The sequence below is a fragment of the Heterocephalus glaber genome, unplaced genomic scaffold (genome assembly GCF_053883595.1).
Source record: "Heterocephalus glaber isolate CG9 unplaced genomic scaffold, H.glaber_assembly_v1.0 deba00001431, whole genome shotgun sequence".
Taxonomy (NCBI): Eukaryota; Metazoa; Chordata; class Mammalia; order Rodentia; family Bathyergidae; genus Heterocephalus; species Heterocephalus glaber.
In genome coordinates, this window is record NW_028258295.1 from 4,444,674 (window position 1) to 4,466,712 (window position 22,039).

Genomic DNA, 22,039 nt, shown 5'->3' on the forward strand with positions numbered 1-22,039 from the left:
AAATCAATTAATGCAATACACTTTATCAACAGAGCCAAGGACAAAAACCATATGATTATCTCCATAGATGCAGAAAAAGCATTTGACAAAATCCAACATGCATTTATGATAAAAACCCTACAAAAAATTGGAATAGATGGTCTCTACCTCAAACTGATAGAAGCCATCTATGAAAAACCAACAGCCAATATCATACTAAATGGTCAAAAACTGAAATCCTTCACACTAAAATCAGGAACAAGACAAGGATGTCCACTATTACCACTCTTGTTCAATATAGTTCTGGAAACATTAGCCACAGCAATTAGACAAGAGAAAGAAATAAAAGGAATAAAGATAGGAATTGAAGAAGTCAAATTGTCATTATTTGCAGATGACATGATACTCTATATAGAAGACCCCAAGAACTCCACCAAAAGTCTTCTGGACTTAATAACCAAATTCAGTCAAGTAGCTAGTTACAAGGTCAACACACAAAAATCAATAGCTTTCCTCTACATGAATGACAGACTCACTGAGAGAGAAATAGGGCAAATAATTCCTTTCACAGTAGCATCCAAAAAACTGAAATACCTGGGAATCGTCCTAACAAAAGAAATCAAAGACCTCTTCTCTGAAAACTATGGCATTCTGAAAAGAGAGATTGAAGACGGTATCAGAAAATGGACAGACATCCCCTGTTCCTGGGTAGGAAGGATTAATACAGTGAAAATGACCATACTTCCAAAACTGCTATATAGATTTAATGCAATTCCAATTGAGATCCCAGCAGCATACTTCATAGACCTTGAGAAAACAATCCAAAAATTCATTTGGAACAAGAATAGACCCAGAATAGCAAAAGCAATTCTAGATAACCGAGACATGGCAGGGGGGTATCACAATCCCCAATCTGCAACTCTACTACAAAGCTACTGTGATAAAACAGCATGGTACTGCCAAAGAAACAGACTTGAGGACCAGTGGAACAGATTAGAAGATGCAGAAACAACTCCAGACACACTCAGACATCTCATCTTTGACAAAGGAGCCAAACACCCTCACTGCAGGAAAGATAGCTTCTTTAATAAATGGTGCTGGAAAAACTGGGCTTCAACTTGCCAAAGATTAAAACTAGACCTGTATCTCTCACCATGCACTAAACTAAAATCAAAATGGATTAAAGATCTAAATATTAAAATAGAAACTCTGAGCCAGTTGGAACAGAGGTTAGGTAGAACCCTTGAAGACATCGGTGTAGGAAAAGATTTTATGAACAAAACCTCAGTTGCCCGTGAACTAGCACAAACAGTCAACAAGTGGGATCTCTTCTTATTAAAAAGCTTCTGTACAGCAAGAGAAACCACTAGCAGTGTGAAGAGACAACCCACGATGTGGGAAAAAATATTCACCTGCTCTTCCTCAGACAAAGGTCTACTATCTCAAATCTATAAAGAATTTGAAAAGATCAGACCTCCCAAATTTAAAGACCCAATCCAAAAATGGGCATCTGAAATGAATAGACATTTCTCAGACAAAGAAGTAGAAATAGCAAATAAATACATGAAAAAATGATCAACATCACTGGTTATTTGAGAGATGCAAATGAAAACAATGCTGAGATTCCACTTCATTCCAGAAAGAATGGCTGCTATCATGAAATCAACCAATAACAAATGCTGGAGGGGCTGTGGGGAAAGAGAAACCCTGCTGCACTGCTGGTGGGAGTGTAGACTGGTGCAAGCACTGTGGAAATCAGTATGGAGATACCTTAAAGAACTAGGACTGGAAGTCCCATTTGACCCTGCTATTCCACTGCTGGGGATCTTCCCCAAAGAATTAAAAGAAGCATACCACAGTGATATATGTGCACCCATGTTCATAGCAGCACAGTTTGTAATAGCTAAAACTTGGAAACAGCCCAAATGCCCATCACCTGGAGACTAGATAAAGAAAATGTGTTTTTTTAATAAAATGGAGTACTACTCAGCCATAAAAAATGAGAAATTAGAGACATTTATAGCTAAGTGGATGCACATTGAGGCAATATTCTTAAGTGAAATAAATAGGACACACATGTGTAAATACCGAATAGTTTCTCTGGTGTGAGAAACTGAAAGTGTAAATAAGGACTAAAATGTATAATAGGTAATGTGAAATAGGAAGAAAAGGGGCAAAGGGGAAAGAAATGGGAGGGCTAGGGGAAAGGATAGAAGGGAATGGGATTAATATGAGAAAATGGAAAAATAGGAACAAAATCTTTGTAAGTAGGGAGGACTGGAGGGGTTGAAGGGAGGGCTGGGTGAAAAATAAGAACCAAGAGAGACTGTGTAAAGGTGCAAATTTCCAATGATGAATGTCATTATATTGTATACCTAAAATGTACCAATGATTAGAATGAATAATCGATAATGCAAAATAGGAAGAAAATGTCCAAAGGGGTAGGGTTAGTTGGAGGGGCAGGGGAAAGGGGAGAAGGGAAAGGAAAAAATGCTGAGAAATAGAAAGAATGGAAATAAAGTCTTTGTAAATAGGGAAGGGTGGAGGACATGAAGAGAGGACTAGGAATGGGGAAAAAATAAGAACCAACATGCATTATATAAAGGTACAATTCCCAATGAGAAATGTAATTGTGTTGTATACCTACAATGTACCAATAAAAGAATTTAATACAAATAAAAATAAATAAATAAATACAAAATAACCTACATTTTTTGTGTAAGTGATGACTAACTTCATAACATATGTGGTTTTGTATTGTTTGCTACTTTGATACTGGTGGTTAAGTACAGAGTACATAGTACACACTCATAAAATACTTCAATAAATCACATAATTCTCTACCTTAAAATCTTCATAATGTTCCCTCATTTCTCCTGTTCTGAATAATAGAGACTAAAGTAGAACCACTTCTATCCTTTCACCCAGCTTCAACATCAGGTCAGGCACTTTTTAACCTTTAGCTGAACTTTGCTACTAAATTAGAGTGTCTCCTAACCATTGTTGAATCATTCCTTTCTTTTGAGGTGATTATCTAGGCTGATTTCTCATAGTTTTTTCCCAGAAGCTGACACCAACACAAAGGGCCAGGTGTAAGAATCTCTCTTCCTTTCTTCAAGCCTCACCACAGCTTGAAATTATGAAAATATCAGAGGTGAACAAATGCTGTGTATAAAACAAAGGACACATATGCTTCTGCATGTTAAAAGTCAGAAATGTGCCCTTAAAATTCCATAATGTGACCATTACACATTTTTAACACAAATGTAGAAAATCAGTTTACTTTATTGTGAATACTGACCTTCCTACCAGTGAATCACTTAAAGAGGAAATTTTCCCTCTACAAATTTACTAGTTCATAAATCTTTTACACATTCTAGAATACAATTCCTGGCAAAGCATGGAATGACACTCCTTATTCAGGAGAGACTTCTTCCTAAATTCAACTCCCATGAAATAAGAATTTTCACTAAGGCCAGAGTTGCTACATTGTGAAAAATAAATCTGAGCTAAATATGGTGATGAATTAAGAAACAAGAAAATTAACACTTTAAAGTATACTATTTTTGAAATGTGTAATAACTGTAGCAAATAGTGTCAATTATATGGTGAAAGAAAAATTTGATAATTATTTACTAACTCTTCATTTTTCTTGTCACTCTGAGAAGGATTTGAATTACTGAGTGTTAAAAGCTAAGAAAAATAATTATTTCAAAGAGTAATTCAAGGACAGAAATACATTGAAAGGCTCAAAGAGGGTTAAAGATTCTTCTTCTTTTCACTCCATTTTCTTTCTTCTCATTCTATGTGACCTGAAATGATGAATATAGTAGTTAGAAAGTGTTTGTTTCTTTGACTCTTAACAGACAAGAAAAAAAAACCTTGGAGTTGAGGATAGACAGTTGACTATCATTTTGTGAGGCCCTGGGTTTAATCCCCAGAACTGCCAAGAGAAGAAAAACAAAAGAATAAAAAATTTTTTAAAGTCATGCTAGTATAATAAAGAACTTGTAACATTTGAAAGAAATTGAAGATCTAGAGCACAGAGATAAAAAGACTCTACTTAATATATTCATAAATTATAGACCATTTGTGATAATATATTATGTACAATGCACAAATTATACATAATGAAATGACCATGTAGTTTATATACATCATAATATACAGTCATTTTAACTTTAACATATATATTTAATGGAATAGATATACTATAGAGTTACTTTACACAAAAGTTAGCATGTGACAAATATCCACAGTCAATGTAGAGTAACTACACATATATATGTATACAGAATTGATCACTTTATTCAATTGGGAGGTAAAGACAATATGATGGATGATGAATCAATGTTTCTGGAACAACTAGATGTACACATTCAAAAGTAATTTTAGATATTTGCCTCATAATATAAAATTAATTCAAATAAAGCATAGATCTCAGTGTAAGTCATACTATAACAAAACTCACAAAAGAAAATATTAGAGTACATCTTTGTTATTTTCAGTTGGACAATGGTTTTTCAGAGATGAAACTTAAAGCATAAGATACAAAATAGAAAGAAAGAAATAATTTACACTTCATAAAAATTTGAAATATTTTTAGGCACATAGAACTTCAAGAAAACTGACAACAGTGACAGCCAGTTTAACAGCTCAATGAGACAGCATGTAGAATTCAGGAATAGGCCACACAGATTGATTTTGACAACAGACTAAAGGTCATTGATACAACAATTCTCAACAAAAATGTTCAAATTGATTATTCAGTGTATTTAGCTTAAATTAACATTACACATTATATACATGTATCAAAACATTGCATGCTACCCCATAAATATCCATGGTTGGTATGATTTATGTATCCATGATAAGTAAAATTTTGAAAAGGAAAATAAAAGGATTATATGCTCACACTGGAACATATGAAATTTATTTTTCATATTCCAGGACAGTAGGCCCTGTGAAAACCAAATAATATGGTATGTATATGGGGCCATGTTGGGAGCAATGCTACATAATTTTAGGATAAAATCATTTGGTTAGCCTAGTTCTCCTGCCTACAGCCCAGCTATGGAATTCTGAGACATAACTCCATTTTGGCCTCCGGTCACAACTGAGACCTCAATGATCCAGTGATGCTGTGATTCTCCAGGACAAGAAACATCCTGGGAGCTGAGAACATCCTGGGAGGAACAAACATCTACTCAGTTCCTCCTTGTTCTTGGATTGTTACATCTTATTTATGCAGCATGTACTGAGCTCTCTGCAAGTCATTTGTTACATTTGTTCCTCCCAATGAATATTGAATAAAAGGTGTGGTAAGCTGGGGGCTTTCATCTTTGCTGCCGAGAGCAGCACTGATCAGACCCAAAGCTCAGCTTCTTCTAGGTCTCATTTTTCTACCTTTCCTGTAATTTGCCATGTGCTGCCATGGCTCGTAGGGGACTAGGACTTACTGCAGAGGTTCTGGTAATGTCCCCTTCCCCTGTTCCCTACAGAGCAGGGACACCAGAAAGGTAACCCTCTTTGCTGTGTGGAGAATGGATTAGAAAGAAGAAGGAAGTGAGAGAATGCATGGAAAGAGTTAGAGAAGCCTAGCATACTTTCTCAGAATCAGATACTGGAAAAACATGGTCTAGAGATTATGAGGTAACGTATGAGTGGTAAAAGTTATGAGTTCCTGTTAAAGTCCCTAAAAGTGACAAGAGAAAAAAATGTAGGCCTGGAAATTTTGTGCTAAAGAGTGCTTTTATGCCAGTATGTGGGGCCAACCAGAACACTCAAGTGATCTACCCATCAAGATGGAAACTTAGCTGAGAGAAGAATGACATTCAGGGGAAGTTTTATTTGTAACAAGTTTGGAAATGAAACATAATTTCTACCATGGACACAGGTATTAAAATCTCTACAAAGCAAATATGTTGTCACACTGTTCGGCTATTGTGAGGATGACATCTCTATTCTTACTTTATTCCTTAAACAATCTGAAAAAAACAACAATTGTTTCAAAGCTGAAATGCAAACACATGGTAGCACAGGATGCAGTTGACCATTGATTATGTCAGCATCATTACTTGTACCACAGGCCCCTGAGCCAACTGATCATGTGCTACATCAGTGATGTGCCCCAAATGATGTCCCAGTGTCTACTGACATGTAACTTCAACATGGTAAAAATGACTTTGATATCTTGCCTCAGGTGAACTACAGCTCCACGAAGCTTGTGGAGTGTGGCCACAGTGAGTTTCAGGAGAGTTTTTGACTCCAGAGCAACTGTAACCCTTCAGTAAGGGCTTTTCACAATGATCTCATAACCTCATATGACCAGTGGATCAATATGTGGAAGACTGCAGATGTTTCCAGTCTCCCTTGGAGCCATGTCAAAGAAAGAGATATGGCTCAATTCCATTTGTTTGATATCCATGAGTTATGGAAGAACTAGTCTCCTGAAGAAAGGCCCTCTGCTCCATATATTCTAGACACTTATCTGAGGGTTTTGAATATTTTTTTGAGGGTTTTGAATTTATTTAGAGATACTATGGTCTCCAACAAGAGGAGAGAATTGAAAAGCCATGCAGTCACTGAAGGATGGGAGTATAAATGGAAGGCACAACAGTTTTATTCTGATGATAGAGATTATTCCTTGAGTTTAGTGTTCCTTGCTTTTTGCTTCATAGCCATGTGATTCTTTCTCTACCTCACTGTGCACGTTTCGTGCACATTTTGTTTTCTCTCTCCTGGCAATCTGGGTGTCAGTTGTTAAGAAAGAGCAAACTGGCCCTGATTTCACTGTGGCTTCAGCATTCTAATGCCAGTTGTTTCCTGGTAAGGATGAAGAGAGGAAGTGACCTACTGAATATAGTATTTGAAGGAATTTGTAGCCATACATAGCATTCACCTATTCTTGTTGTTGAATTTATAAGGCTGTAAAGAATGTAGATAGAGAAAGATTTAAATTTCTATTAACTATTCAATTGAATAAGATTTAATATGGTGTTTCCATACAGCATACACCAGGCCCTGATCAAAAAGAGTGAACTTTTACTACCTACCCCTAAACCTTCAGAATGTAAAGTAATCCAACTATTATGAGAAAAAATAGGGAGGTTTCTCAAAATGCTGAAATAGAGGTAATAAATGATTGAGCTACCTCATTTCTGGATACATATCCAAAGGAGAGAAAATTTTTAGTATAAGGATATGAATGAACCAAACATTTGCTCTAACAAATAAAATTCTTCCCCTTATTTTAAAAATGACATTAATACAAAAGGAAATCATAGTATTTATGATTTCTTTCACATGGTTTCAAAGAAGTCATCTCCTGTTTTAGATGATTGTTTGCCAAAGAACCTATGTGATCTGAAGAACTGTGGTAGGATGCTCTTTGTGATCTAGGTGAAACAGCATGAGGAAATCATTTCTATATGCAGGGATTTACTTGCAATCTTTGTTTATGAATTAGTGTATTTCTCACTGAAAGTCTGGCTTTAATCAAAGTTTTGTAACCTGATTATATTGAGAAATTTACCATAAATACAAATGTGAAGGTGCTATAAATTATACAGACTTCCACCTATTTCAGAATGAACATTAAAACCACTGCATAGATGTAGAAATAGAATATTGTCAGAGTCCTTCATAGGTCTCATCTTGTGTCTCCATTGATTCTTCCCTCTCCATCCTGATTCTGTCTGACTTTTCTTCATAGTTTCAGCACCTAAATAGGACCTCATTGTCACATGCATCAGCCTACCAAAAGACAAAGATAGTATGAAAAGGGACACCACAAGGCTGATATGGTATCCTTCATTTCTAGAACTGTCACATGACACATCACTGGACAAAGCCTGGGGACAGTATGTTCTGGAAGAGGGGTTTAACAGCAATGGTCTCAGCCTCAGTGGGGTGCTCATATGGGTGCCTCCCAAACATGACTGATGTGAGATTAAATAAGATGTTGAATGTGTAAATTAATTGCTGACCCTGTGACTAAAACAAGAATGAAGATATAGGCCACTCTTATTCATTTCCATTTATTGTCTAGGCCACTAATACTTAAGAATATATTCACACATTCTGAATTAGGCTAAAGAGTTATGAAATATGAACTATGAAGGATACTTTCTGCACATTTTTCTTATGTGAGTATTTTGCTCTTGTTTATGCTATTAGGCACTATTTCATCACAAAAACCATTGTTCACATTGTGATAATTTTTAAAAATATGCACATTTTTCATAATTTTAAAAAAGATTATTCAGATGCCAAATGCCTATTCAAAGTGTCCACTCAACTATTTCTAAATTGTGATTTGGAATGGGCTATAAACTTCTGTTAGCATTAGGCCCATCAACTATGAGACGAACTATAGGATTCCTCACCTGCTGACCTTCGCGTTCTTGTTGGAGGAGCAAAGAGAATGACAGATGGGACAGGGCAGAAGGCACTCCTCCTCTGAACATTTGTGCCCCCCTCTACAGACCTATAGCTTGATGTCCAAAATAGGTCTTCAGCTTCATGCCCAAAAGAGAACTTGAGCAGTTCAGGTGATTCTACCAACCTCACACATCCTAAGGAAGATGGAATTCCTGCCTCAGAAATAAAACTTCCTCACATTCAGATTTTTTTCCTTAAATTCTTTTATTGGTACATTTTAGGTATACAATATGTTTATATTTATCACTGGGTGTTTGTACCTGTACATGATGTATCTTGGTTCTCCCCCCGCCCCCCATTACCTGTTCTCCCTTCATCCCCTCAACCATTCCCTAGTTACATCAACTTTGTTTCTATTTTTTTCTTTTCTCATAACTTTTCCTTTCCCTTCTTTCCTTTCCCCTTCCATTCCCAAAACCCCTACCCTTTTGGACATTTTCTTACCATTTCAAATTATCAACTATTCATTGGAATCATTTTAATCCCTCACATTGAGACTTTAATGTGGAAAGATAAAAGTTTTGAACAATGTGGTCCCCAATATGAATTACCTCATCTGACACTCAGCCAAACTAACCAAGAAATGTGCCAGCTGAGCTGGATTTATAGAAAAATTCCACATCAGCTCTCATAGTCAAATTTTAGGAGTAGTCCTGGCTAGATAAGACAATTTTAGAACTTTTCCACAGGTAGGATGCAATTCTTTAGGGTAACAGTGTGAAGAGGGGTACAAAATGAAGGTCAATGAAAACCGGAGGTTAAGGAAGTACAGGGATATAGAAATCAAGCCCTTTTACTTCTGGATTTCATCAGCCTTTAAAAGAGTGAACTCTGACTACATTCATTCCAAATTAAGCCTGACCAACAATCATAGCTTCCTTAGAGAACGTTTACATTAAGATAATTCTAAATACAATGAGCAAATTTTTCTTCTGGAAAGTTTTTCTCAGCTATCACTTAGAAAGTTCAAGTTTCCCCACTGATTTAGAAATATCCCTTTTGGAGTATGCAGACTCAGGTCAATCCCATGGCTTACTTTTTAAATCTCAGATGTAAAGATTTAATATCATTTTACTTTCTTTTATGTTTTTTACTTCCTTTGAATAAAACCTTTAAGCAGCATAATTAAAAGTGCTAAGCAAAATCTATCAAAATAATTGTGTCTTAAGTTTGGCAACCTTAACTTTTACAATGTCTTTATATCTTTGTGAACATTATTTTTTTTCACAAAAAGTCTTACAGAATGCTGAAAGTTTATGTTCTCTGAAATGGAAACATTTTGTTTGTGTTTTGAGGCTTGTCAAATGAAAGTTAAGTGATCCAGTTTAATTTACTTCTTGGGCTACTCCAATTAGTTATAAAACACATGACAAGGTGAATAAATCCCTAAAATGTCTACAAAGCATCATGAATAACAGAGATTTTATTTACTTATTTAAAAGTGTTTCTCATTCAATAAGATGATACCTTTTATTAAAAAGAAAGAGTAGGTTAAAGAAAAAATAAACTAGAAGATTCAACTGTTTTACATAAATAGAAGTTTTGTGAATGAAAATCAAGCACATTGATGCTAGGTTAGGGGACAGAATATGAGTGATTGATTCACACTGTAAATCAATGATTTAAAAATGCTCCACACTGAAAACTAACCGAACAAGACAATAAAGCACATATGGTAAATTTTACAATACATAAATATTAAGTGAAGGTTAGAAAAATGATAATATAGTAAATATTACAGTTATTTTAGAAAACATTTGAATTGTCTTTTGGTTAAGAAGTAAGGATTAAGGATTTTTAGACTCATCATTTTTTTTTGCCTGTTTTTTCAAAGGGAAAATGATACACTGTATTTTAGAAATGCAATTGTCATCTTTTGGTTTATTCAGCAAATAATTCTCTCAAATTTTCATTGCTCTCCTAACTACAATATGATATTTTAACATCTAAAAGTCAATCTGGAAATAAAATGTGAAAGCATACAAAACTGGAATTATTTAATTCTTCCCAGGACCTTCCACATTCTAGATTTAACATTTTTTAATACCAAAAACCTTAAGACTCATCCTACACAGATAAACTTGCGACTCCTATAATATTTGTAAAGTCCTCCAATTTGGAGAAAATTCCCATAGCTACTGGAGGAGCTTTAGTTTTCCATCTTTTTCACTTTCTAAATTCTTATCTTGTTTCAGTTACCACTCAAGGTGTTTCTCCTGAGCTTGGTATCCTTTCTCTTCCCCATTTCTCACAGAAGTGGCCATATCTTTTTCATATCAATTCCTCCAAAATTATTAATGTATGGCCATTGTGGATTATAAGATTGATCAAAGCTCCATGGTAGAGAAGCATATTGTAGTACTTTGCAGAACAAATACAAATTCATGCTGAAATGCAGCTTTTACACCTTTAATCACCATTCCTTAGACCAACCTCCTATCTAAAAGCCATGTGTCTTTTGGGGTCCTGGACTAAGGACATGTCCTGGGATTCTCTCTCATACACATTTTCTAAGTTTAAAATATCTGAAAACATTTCAAATTCTGTTTTTAGGTTTTGGACAACACTGAGCTCCCTCCTTGAGCCAATCATCTCTCGACTCTCCTGTCTCAACAGGCCTCTTCTTTCATAGCAAATGGAAAACTGAAATTGTTTTCAAGAACAGCAGCAATAAGGGATATAAGTTTACATAACATTTAGAGACAAGGCATTGTCAACTTTAAAAACAGAAATATTTGTCACGTTTAATGAAATACAGCAAATAAAAGGGGGAAGCACATATGAAACAGCAGGAGAGTTAAAATAAGTAGGCTATTGGCTTGTTCTATGCCTTTTCATTAAAGAGCAGTGAGTCTTTCAATTGTTAACCTTACTGAGCTTCAGTATACTATCCATGCAATAAATACATATTGGATATCTTCCACAAGCTAGTTTGCTTTACAAAATATGTACAAATATTATGACAAAAAGAAGATGAATGCATAGAGTTTGCAACAGCAAAATGTATTGCATATGGTAGACCTGGGGATGTATATGTGTGAAACACTGGCATTCAAAGGAGACATTTCCTGCCCACTGGAGGATAGAAGGACAAGGGTATAGAAAACACATCTCATTTGTTTCCAATAGAATAGAACAAAACAAGAAAAGAAACACATCCTCTGAAATGGTACAATATCATCTTAACATTTATTTTGTCATTTGCAAAATTTTTATTTTTACCAAAAGAAAAATAGTTCATAATTACAAGGAGAAAAAATAGAGATGAAATCTTCCTTAATTTTATTATTAAATAGGAAAAATGATGAAAATAAAAAATGTGTCTGTGAAGGGGAAAATGAATATTAGTAAAATTGGAAACACATGGAGAGAATCTTCAACTGTCACCATGATGAGAAATAATAGGAATAGCTATTTGCTCATCTATTAAAATAGACTCCATGTCTTATAATTAAGTGCATATAGAAATTAAATTACTGATCAAAACTTTCTCCTGGTCAAGGATTTTCTCAGGGCTACTTTAACATCTTTGTTCCTCAGACTATAAATTAAAGGATTCATCATGGGAGCCACATTGGTGTAAAAGACAGAAGAGATTTTTACCTCATCCATAGACCCAGCAGATGATGGCTTCAGATACATGAATGCACCTGACCCAAAGAAGAGAGAAACAGCAACTATGTGAGAACTGCAGGTGCTGAAGGCTTTGGATCTACCCTCAGTGGAGTTGATGTTAAACACAGTAAAGATGATGAAACCATAAGAGATGAAGATAGTGACAGTGGGCACAAAGATGTTGATCCCCACCACAATGAAAACCTCCAATTCATTGATGTAGGTGCTGGTGCAGGAGAGCTGCATCACAGGGAGAATGTCGCAGAAATAGTGGTTGATGGTGTTTGTATCACAGAAGGTCAGTCTCAGCATGCATGCTGTGTGGGCCATGGCACCAGAAAATGCTATCAGGTATGAACCAAGCATAAGATTGCAACACATTCTAGGCGACATGGCAGCGTTGTACAACAGTGGATTACAGATGGCCACATAACGATCATAGGCCATTACCATCAACACATAGCACTCAGAAATAATAAAAAAGCTGTAAAAATAAAGCTGGGTCATGCATCTTGTATAAGAGATAACATTCTTCTTTAATACAAAGTTCATGAGCATTTTGGGTGTAAACACAGAAGAGTAACAGAGGTCAATAAAGGACAAGTTGAATAGAAAAAAGTACATGGGAGTGTGAAGGTGTGAATTAAGTCCAATTAAAGTTACTAATCCCAGATTTCCCAATGCAGTGATCATATATATTAGTAAAAACAGGAAGAAGAGTGGGAGTTGGAGATCTGGCTGGTCTGTTAACCCCATCAGAATGAATTCATTCACAAAAGAGACATTTTCAAGAGCCATTCTTCCCTAGTAGAATCTGTGGTCATGGAAAAAGGGGTCACATTAAAGGACATCCTTATTTTTCCTGCATTATCTCTTCCCACTAGAAAAGAGTATATACTGGCCAAGTCTAAGTCTCACTCAATCTGAGCCCATAGAATTAGTCTTTATCATGACCAGATGCTGACATGGACATCCACTTGTTAGAGTCTTACTAAGCTAACCATATTAAAGTGCATCACCAGCTGACCTACAAAGTAAAGGCTGGTGCTGCCATATCCAAATGTGACTGCTCAAAAATCAAGGGATAACAAAGAAAGGACTCCAGGAAAGAATGATCTTTCTCATTTCCTCACCCTTTTGCTTCACCTATCTACCCTCTCACTAGTAAAACTGGAAGCAGAGGCCTTAGCACCACGGTGCTGATCTATACTCAGCAGTTGAAGTATAACCTCTAAAATCCACAGGCAAGAAAATAGATCTAGGAGAGGTGAGTCACTAATCATACTACAAAATTAAAGTTCTAAATCTCCTAGGGCAGGGAGAGTTCTGTCCTTGAACAATGAACACGTTGCCTAATACAATCTGTATACTCCAAACTCCTTAATGTTTCTGAACATTTTCTGCACCCCCTATGAACAAATTCCTCTGCCTGCTCTACTTGAGTCTCGGGACTGCCCAAAATGGGAGAAACAAACAACCTAACTTAGATCCCTGAATGCAAAGGAGGACATTAATAGTCATAGAATTTATAAACTCACCATCCATAGACCAGAAAAGTTTGGTGTTTCCTTATCCTTGCTACTTGTTCACCAAAGGCCTGCAAAGAGAATTTCAGGATTTTAGGGTTTGTTTCCTTGGATACTGAGAGGAGACAAGGGAGACTGAATTTCCACCTGGGCCTGGAAATTTTTATTAACTATAGATCACGTTTTCTGATTATGACTTCTAGTCCTTTTACATAACAGAGAAAAACAGTGTACATTATTGTCACATTTGCCACTTAGTATGACGTGAAAGATTTAATGTGGAATCAGTGACACAAAGTGATTGGTAATAAACAGGATAAGAGCTTGCTTGGTATCTTCCCCAGAGAAGAGATTCAACCTAGGAAAAGGGAAATAAAAGGATTGTATTTACACCTTGGGCTATGATCTGCCTTTAGTTCCTGAGGGACTCACAAATTCATTCAAACATTTTCCTTTACCCTGGGGCTTGTACAACCCCCAACACAGAGCGAAAAATAAGTTTCATTCTCTCCCTCTTCACATATCCAGTGGGAAATACACTTCATTGTTTCTCTTTCCTACCCATTCTAGATGACAATTTCCCCACACATTCTTGCTCCCTGGTTCTTATTTTCTTCATCCGAAAATTTACAAGAATTGTCAGAACTCCGTTTGGTAGTTTTTATGGAATGTCTCATTTTTAAAGTCCATGTCTCCCTTCTGAAGTTTTTGTTTGTTTTGTGGTACTGGAGATTGAACCTAGAGCCTTCTCACTAAGTGACTACTCCAGCCCTTTCTACTGATTTTTTTTTTTTAATTTTGAAATAGGATCTGGCTAAGTCACCAAGTTGCACAGGATAGGCTCAAATTTATTATCCTCCCAGTTTGGCCTGTCAGAGGGCTGAGATTACAGGCAAATGCAACCACACTCAGCTCTTCCTAGCAAAGTGTTTACTTTTGAACAACTACGATAAATTTGTGTATGAATATCCTGCTGGAAGTAAATGTGTTAACCATTCCTGTGAATGAAGTTATACAGCTGTGTGATCTAAGTAGATTCCTATCAGAGATGGACATTTTGTCATTTAGAAATTAATGTTTAAGTTTTAGTGTAGATAGGCAGTGTCTTCTGAAAAGAAATTTGGCTTGGACGAGATTTAAATTAATTTTTAAAATTCCGCTAAGGGATGGATATACCAAATGAAAACTCTTTAAAAAATTATTTAAAATCTAATTAGGAACCTTGATTTATATCCATCTAATTTTAATACTTGCAAGAAGATATTGAAAATGATATTGCAGAAAAATGTGGCACTTATTCTATGACCTCATTTCCCTTTAAATATGAGAAACATTTGCATTCTTTTTATTTTATTAATACATTTGTAGCATAATGATCTCATTACTCTTGGAGAGTTGGTGCATGTACATACCACATCTCAGTTCTTTTTTCATCTCTTTCTCCACCATCTGCCCCATCCCTCCACCTCTTGGTCTTTTTCCTGTTTGGAAAATATTTGTGTCTCTACTTCATATTAGCTATCTTTTACTTTGCTCTTTGTTAAAGGAAGCAATTATTTCAAGCAGTGCTTCCAATAACCAAAGAATCCACCTCAGACTCACTGGGATGGTTTTAATAAAGAAGACAACTAATAACAAGTGTTACAGAAGGTGTGAAACCTTGGAATGCTTATACACTACTGGTGAGGCTATTTAATGGTTTCAACCACTTATACAGCAATATGCATTTTCTTAAAAGACTAGAAACACAATTACCATTGCAAACAGTAATTCCCCTCCTGCCTATATGTTTAAGGAAAATGAAAACATGTATTCCCATAAAATCTTGTACATGAATGTTAATAATATCATTATTTGTAATAACCAAGAATAGATAATTTCAAAACGTACATCAATTAATTCATGGGCAAATAAAAGGTGATATATCCAAACAATTTACTATTATTCAACCAAAGGATTAGGAAAGATGCATATTTATAAGTTCCAAAGGACCGGGCATTTAGCTCAGTGGTTCTGGTGCCTGCCTCACAAGTGCAAGGTCTTGAGTTCTATCCCGGTACCAAAAAAAAAATTTATAAGTTCCAGAATTGATGCACTTTGAAAATACTATGCCACATGAAAAAAGCCACATGAAAAAAGTTACAAAGAATGGGTATCATATTATTCCACTTTATGAGCTGTCCAAGATAAGCAAATCTATAAACAGAAAATAAAATGGTAATTTGAGAGGGTTAGAATGAGAAATATATATTGTATATATATAGATATATATACAATATATAAATGTATATGTCCATCTTATACATATATACACACTAATAATATATATAATATAAATACATTATATATACTATATATGTACTATGCACATATTTTGCTAACACTAATCAAAATAAAGCAGGAAGGTGTAGCTATCTTAATTTCAGACAGGGCTCAATTCAGAGCAACTGAAGGTTAACAGTGATGCAGAGCACTCACTACATAATAATAGAAGGGTCAATATTCCAAGAAGAGATAAGATCCTTAGTGTGATTTCTCCTAACAACATAACATGAAGGTATGTGATACAGAAGAAAGAAGAAACATAAATCGACTATGGCAATTGGAGATCTCAGCAACACTTCATTTTTTAATTAATTATCTTGGTACATTTAAGGTATACAATATAATGACATTCATCATTGCAAATTTGCATCTTTACATAATCCATCTTGGTTCTTATTTTTTTCCCATTCTACTGCCCACTGTTTAACACCTCCACCCCATAATGTGAAATAGGAAGAAAAGGTGCAAAGGAGAAGGGAAAATGGGAAGGGAAGGGGAAAAGAAGGAAGGGAATGGGATTAATATGAGAAAAAAAATGGAAGCACCCCTTCTTTTAAAAATAGGAAGCTCCCACAGGAAGCTCACAGTTGATCCAAAACATCAGCGATGACCTAGAGTATCTATATCCACAGACTACTTCACCTCAAAATAGCAGAACACAAATGACATAGAATTTACCAAGATAAATCATTTTCAGGCCCATAAATACATTTTAAAATCTGAAAGAAGACAAATTATACAATCTCAGGCTAGAAATCCATAACAAAATATAACTATAAAATACAAATATAACTGCAGAACAAATATTTTATCCATGAATATATATATATATATATATATAAACATACAGAGAGCAAATAATCCTATGAAAAGACACTCCACAACATCTACATTCAGCAAAATGAAAAGAACAGTAAAACGCAATCCAACCTACTAGAATAGCCAAATACCAAAAGGCTGACAATAACAAATGCTAGTGAGGGTATAGAAAAAATAGAATCTCATATATTGCCGGTTGGAAACTAAAATGGTAAACCAATTTAGAAGACAGCTTGACAACTTAGAAAAATAAACCTACTCATAATATGGTCCAGTAATCACACTCCTTAATATTTATCCAAAGGAGCTGAAAACCACACATAGATGTACATAGATGTACATAGGAGCTTTACTCAGAATTGCCAAAACTTGGAAGCAGCAAAATAAATGAGTGAATAAATAAATGAGTGGCCCTTCCTCGACTCTTGAATTGAGTTTATATTCTATAAAATGTTAATGTTAAATAATATTTCAAAACTCAGTGGACCATATATGTGTGGTTCTATTTCTAGATTCTCTGTTTTATTCAAATGATCTATATGTCTTTCCTTACACCAAGACTGCCTTGATTACTGTAGCTTTAGAAAAAGTCTTAAAATTAGGTACTAAACAAACGTCTTTCAACAGTGTTTTGTTTTTGTTTTTGTTTTTAACTTTTCTAGGTCCTTTGTACTCCTACATAACTTTTAAATTTCAATATCCAATTCTTCATTTATAGCAAGTATACACAGGCCTGAATTTTTATATATACCTTGTGTTTTCTAACCCTGCTAAATTCAAATACAAGTTCTAGGGGCTCCTAGAGATTTCTTAGTATCATCTCTGCAGATGATCGTTTCATCTACATATAAAGATTTTGCTTCTACCTTGTCAATCCTATCCTAGTTGTGCCATTTTATTGCCAGACTATTTTGGTGCGGACTGCGTTTCAAAGTTTAATGGACAGATAAAGAGTAAGCATATCTGCCCTTGTTCCCCACCTTAAGGAGAAAGCGTTATATCTTCTCCATTTATATAAGGCATTCTCGCTGGAAGTATGGAGTACATGTCTTTAATCTGTTGAGAAGGTTCTGTTCTACTTCTAGTCTCCTGATGGCTTTTACCATGAACAGCTGTAGAATTTAGTCCAATACTTTTACTCCAACTAGTGACAGGATCATATGACTTTTTCCTTTCCTCTGTTTAAATGATGACTTTTGGGGGTGGATCTTCCAATGCTGAACCAACACTGCCATCCCTATAACAAAACCATTTTCTACAACCTGCCAGATCTGACTTCCAGTAGTTTGTTTTGTTAAACAAATTTCTATCTATGTTCATACTTTTTTCTTCTATTGTCTTTATCCAGTTTTAGGATTAGCACAGTGTTAAGTTCCTAAAATGAGGGGAGAAGTGTTCCTTCTTTTTTCTGCTTTAATTGTTTGATATAATTTATCAGTTAAAATGTTTATGAGCCTGCTGTTGTCATATAGGTAGATTTTTCAAGCTAGGAATATACTTTCTTTAATAGGTGCTATTCAAATTTTATATTTTCTCCAGAGTTAGTTTCATTAATTTGTCTTCCAAGGTACTTCTTAGAAGTTGGAAAATTTATTTCAAAAAAGACTTTTGTAATATGCTTCCTATATCCTTCTAAATTCTGTAAAATCTGTGGTAATGTCTCCTAGATCTTAATATTGTAATTTTGAAAATGTATAACTGATATTGTATAACAGGAAGAAAAGGTCTAAAAGAGCAGGGGAATTGGGAGGGGTAGGGGAAGGGAAAAAAGGGAAAGGCAAAAATATGAGAAGAGAAAAAAAATGGAAACAAAGTCTTTACAAATAGGGAAGGGTGGAGGGGTGACGGGAGGGCAAGGGAATGGGAAAAAAATAAGAACCAAGATACTCATGTAATGGTACAATGCAATGTAATGATGAATGCAACTGTATTTTATAGCAAAAATATACCAATAAACTTCATGGGGAAAAAAAATAAAAATAAATAAATGAGTGGCCTATTCAATGAAATATTACTCAGCAGTAAAAAGAAATGAGCTACCAACGGGTGAAAAGACATAGAGAAATATTAAATTTACATTTGCGAAATGAAAAGGCCAAATTGAAAATCATACATGTGTATGATTCCAACTACATGGTGCTCCTGTATAGGTAAAAATCTAAACTCAGTGAAAAGATCAGTAATAGCCAGGAGTTAGAGAGTAACAGAATGAAGAATAGGCAAATAGTGGAAGATGAAAATGAAAATATTTTGTATTATGAGTGCAATAAAATGATCTATATGTTTTAATGGTCTACACATGTCATGTATCTGTTCAAACTCATAGAATAGAAAACACCAAGAGTGAACACCAGTGCACACTATGGAGTTTTGGTGCTTGTAGTACATCAATATGAGTTCATCAGTTGTAAAACGTTGGTTACTCTGATAGCAAATGTTCATAACAGAGTAGTCTGTGTATCTGTGGGGGCAGGGGTTATACGGGAAATTTGTGTATGTTGTCATCAATTTTACTGTGAATCTAAAACTAGTGTAAAATATGAAGTCTAAAAAGCAAAAGGTCTTCAAATCATTCCTCATTAGGGAAATGCAAATTTAAACCATGATGAGCCATCCCTACAATTCTATTAAATGGATCCCATCTGCTTTTTTATGAGTGCAGTTTTATTGGAAGGCATATATGAAGAGACCCAAGGGCTGAGCTGTGAGAGGGTCCTGAAGCAGCGCTCCTATGACTCTTCCTAGTGGCATCGGGGTGGATCCACCTCCTCACATAAGCTTCCACTGAGAAGCAGCTTTGAGCAATAAAGTCCACAGTATGTTTTCATTAATATATATTGGCAGTACCTAATGATTATGTGATTTGTGGGGAGTTGGTAAACATACATAACACATCTTAAATCTTTTTATTTCCCCTTTCCCTCTCCTCACTCTCCTCTACCTCTACCTCTAACGCTCCTTCCCATTTGCAAAAGATCTATGTCCCTGTTTCCTGTTATCTATCTTTAATTTTGCCCTTTAAATAATTTATACTTTGGGTTTTGCACATAAGAGAAAGCATGTATATAATTTATTTCCCTTAATAGTATGATCTCAAGGTGTATCCATCTTTTACAAGTTGTTCAAATTTACTCTTCTGTATGGCTGAGTAGTACTCCACCATGTATATAGACCACATTTTCTTTATCCATTCATTTGATGGACACATGAGCCACTTCCAAGGTTTAGCTAGTAAGAGTTGCACTGCCATAAACTAGGGTGTTCATGTATGCCTAGTATGATTTCTTTACATCTTTGGGAAAGATGCCTAGAAGAGGAATATCTAGGTCAAACTGAATTTCTATTTATAAGGGACTTTCTGAGGACTTTGTATCTTGTATTCCTTTTACAAAGTATTTGAAGTTTTGAAGTTAATTTTACAAAAATAAAATTGAGGGAGTTAATTTTAAAGGAAGTTTAACACTTTAAAAAAGAAACAGACTTCCTTATTTAGAGATTCTTCAAATGAAAGATCAGTGATCCAGTTTAAGATAGGCTTGGTCAGTTCAAGTGCCAATGAAATACATAATGTGCACACATAACCTCTGCAATGCCTTCAAAGGATACCAAAAGACACAGATATTATCTATTTAAATATACTTTTATTTAAGAGGGAAAATAATTTGATCAAAAGGAACAGTAAAAGCTATTTAAACAAATCCTTACCAAGTTCAGCAATTATAGACAGCTGAAACTTGTGGGGAAATACCAAACACACTGGTGTTGCAGCCATCAGATGGGGAAGGAGTGGTTACTTCAAGGCTTAAATGAAAAATTTAGCAAAGCCACACATATAAACATACAAGAAAACAGACCATTGACATTCAATTTTGCAGTAAACACTAAATTGAAAGTTTTTTTAAAAGTTAAAATAGTATATTATTACAATTATCTCAGAAATTATTTAAATTGCCATTTGGTGCATCAGATTAGGAATTTTCAAATAGTCATTGACTATGGTTCCCGAAAGAAAAAAGTATCCATCATCCTATTCTTGAAAAGAAATTATCATAATTTATTTAATTTACCAAATGTAGTTTTCTAATTCTCACTGCTCTCCAAGGAGAGATATCAGGTTTTAATTCTTTAAATTCCAAATAGGAACAGTATATTAAAATCAATAAAAGCAGGAGTGATTTAGTTGTTCCCAGATCCTCCTGCCCTCCAGGTTAACTGTTCTTTAAAATCAAATGGCCTAAGCCTGTGTTCCATCCAGAGAAACCTATAGTTTTCATATTTCCTGGGCCTTCCATAAAAGAGAAGGGAGAAGAGCCTTCATTTTCCCAATATTTGAATTTTTAAATTCTTTCATTCTAACTTTAATTTTAATTAACATTCACTGTTTGATTTCTTGAAGTTGTTGTCCTTTTGATTCCTGGTTCTCCACAAATATGGTCATTTTTATTCCTAAAACAATATTAATGTATGTCCATTCTGGCTCATAAGTTTTCCCACAGCTCCCTGATGAGTGGAGGATAATTAGAGGACTCTGCAGAACAAGATACAAGGTCAGATTTAAATGCTGTTAAATTTTCATTGGTCATTCTTCAAACAGAGATCTCTTTAATTGACAGCGTGTTTCTCTGGGAACTGGTTTGTCGGTTTCATTCTATCGCAGGTCCCAGTGTTCTCAATTAAAAGACCCTGAAAATGAATTCTAATTCTCCTTCTCAAAAAAATTCTGTTGCCAACTTGTGTCAGTCATTTCCCATGTATTCTGACCCCACAAAATCTACCATCAGGTTGTGCACGTGAACAAAAACTTAACTCAAGAACCTTTAGAAAAATTCCTATATAGTCCTGTGTAATTCCTTCTTCCTCTATCCCTTCCTTCCCTACCTTCTTCCTTCCTTCCCTCTCCATCTCTCCTTCCTTCTTTCCCTCCTTCATTGTCAACATGGATTTTTCCTCATAAATAATGAATAATTCTGTACACAATAAAAGAAAGTGACACTATTCTGATATGGTGTTTTGGGGGATGAGACAATTTTCATTTGTCAGTTGTTATCGAAACATGAGTCCCACAGGCTGCCTTTCTATACTCTAGTTTTTCTGGCTTACATTGGGCAGGAATATGTTTCTTTCATATGCTACCATTTTACAAATATAGATCTTTTTGCATAGTCCATCAAATAGAACCTCTATTGCAGCAATAAACACTATGCGTTATACTTTTTAGAAAGATATATTTACTGTACCTTGTGAAGTGTAACTAATACTTCCTAGATTATCAATGTATATTCATTGAGTGAAAGGGCTAGTGAAACTCAGAGAGATGAATAATTTAGACTCCC

The 22,039-nt window shown here is 35.0% G+C and overlaps 1 protein-coding gene across 1 annotated transcript; it reads right to left on the bottom strand.

The window, feature by feature from the left end:
- Nucleotides 1-11,901: 11,901 nt before the first annotated feature.
- Nucleotides 11,902-12,947, bottom strand: LOC147827821 (olfactory receptor 8B8-like). Its single transcript, XM_087212633.1, has one exon. The coding sequence runs from the start codon at nt 12,832-12,834 to the stop codon at nt 11,902-11,904; it is 933 nt and encodes a 310-aa protein (XP_087068759.1). The 5' UTR covers nt 12,835-12,947.
- Nucleotides 12,948-22,039: the final 9,092 nt, after the last annotated feature.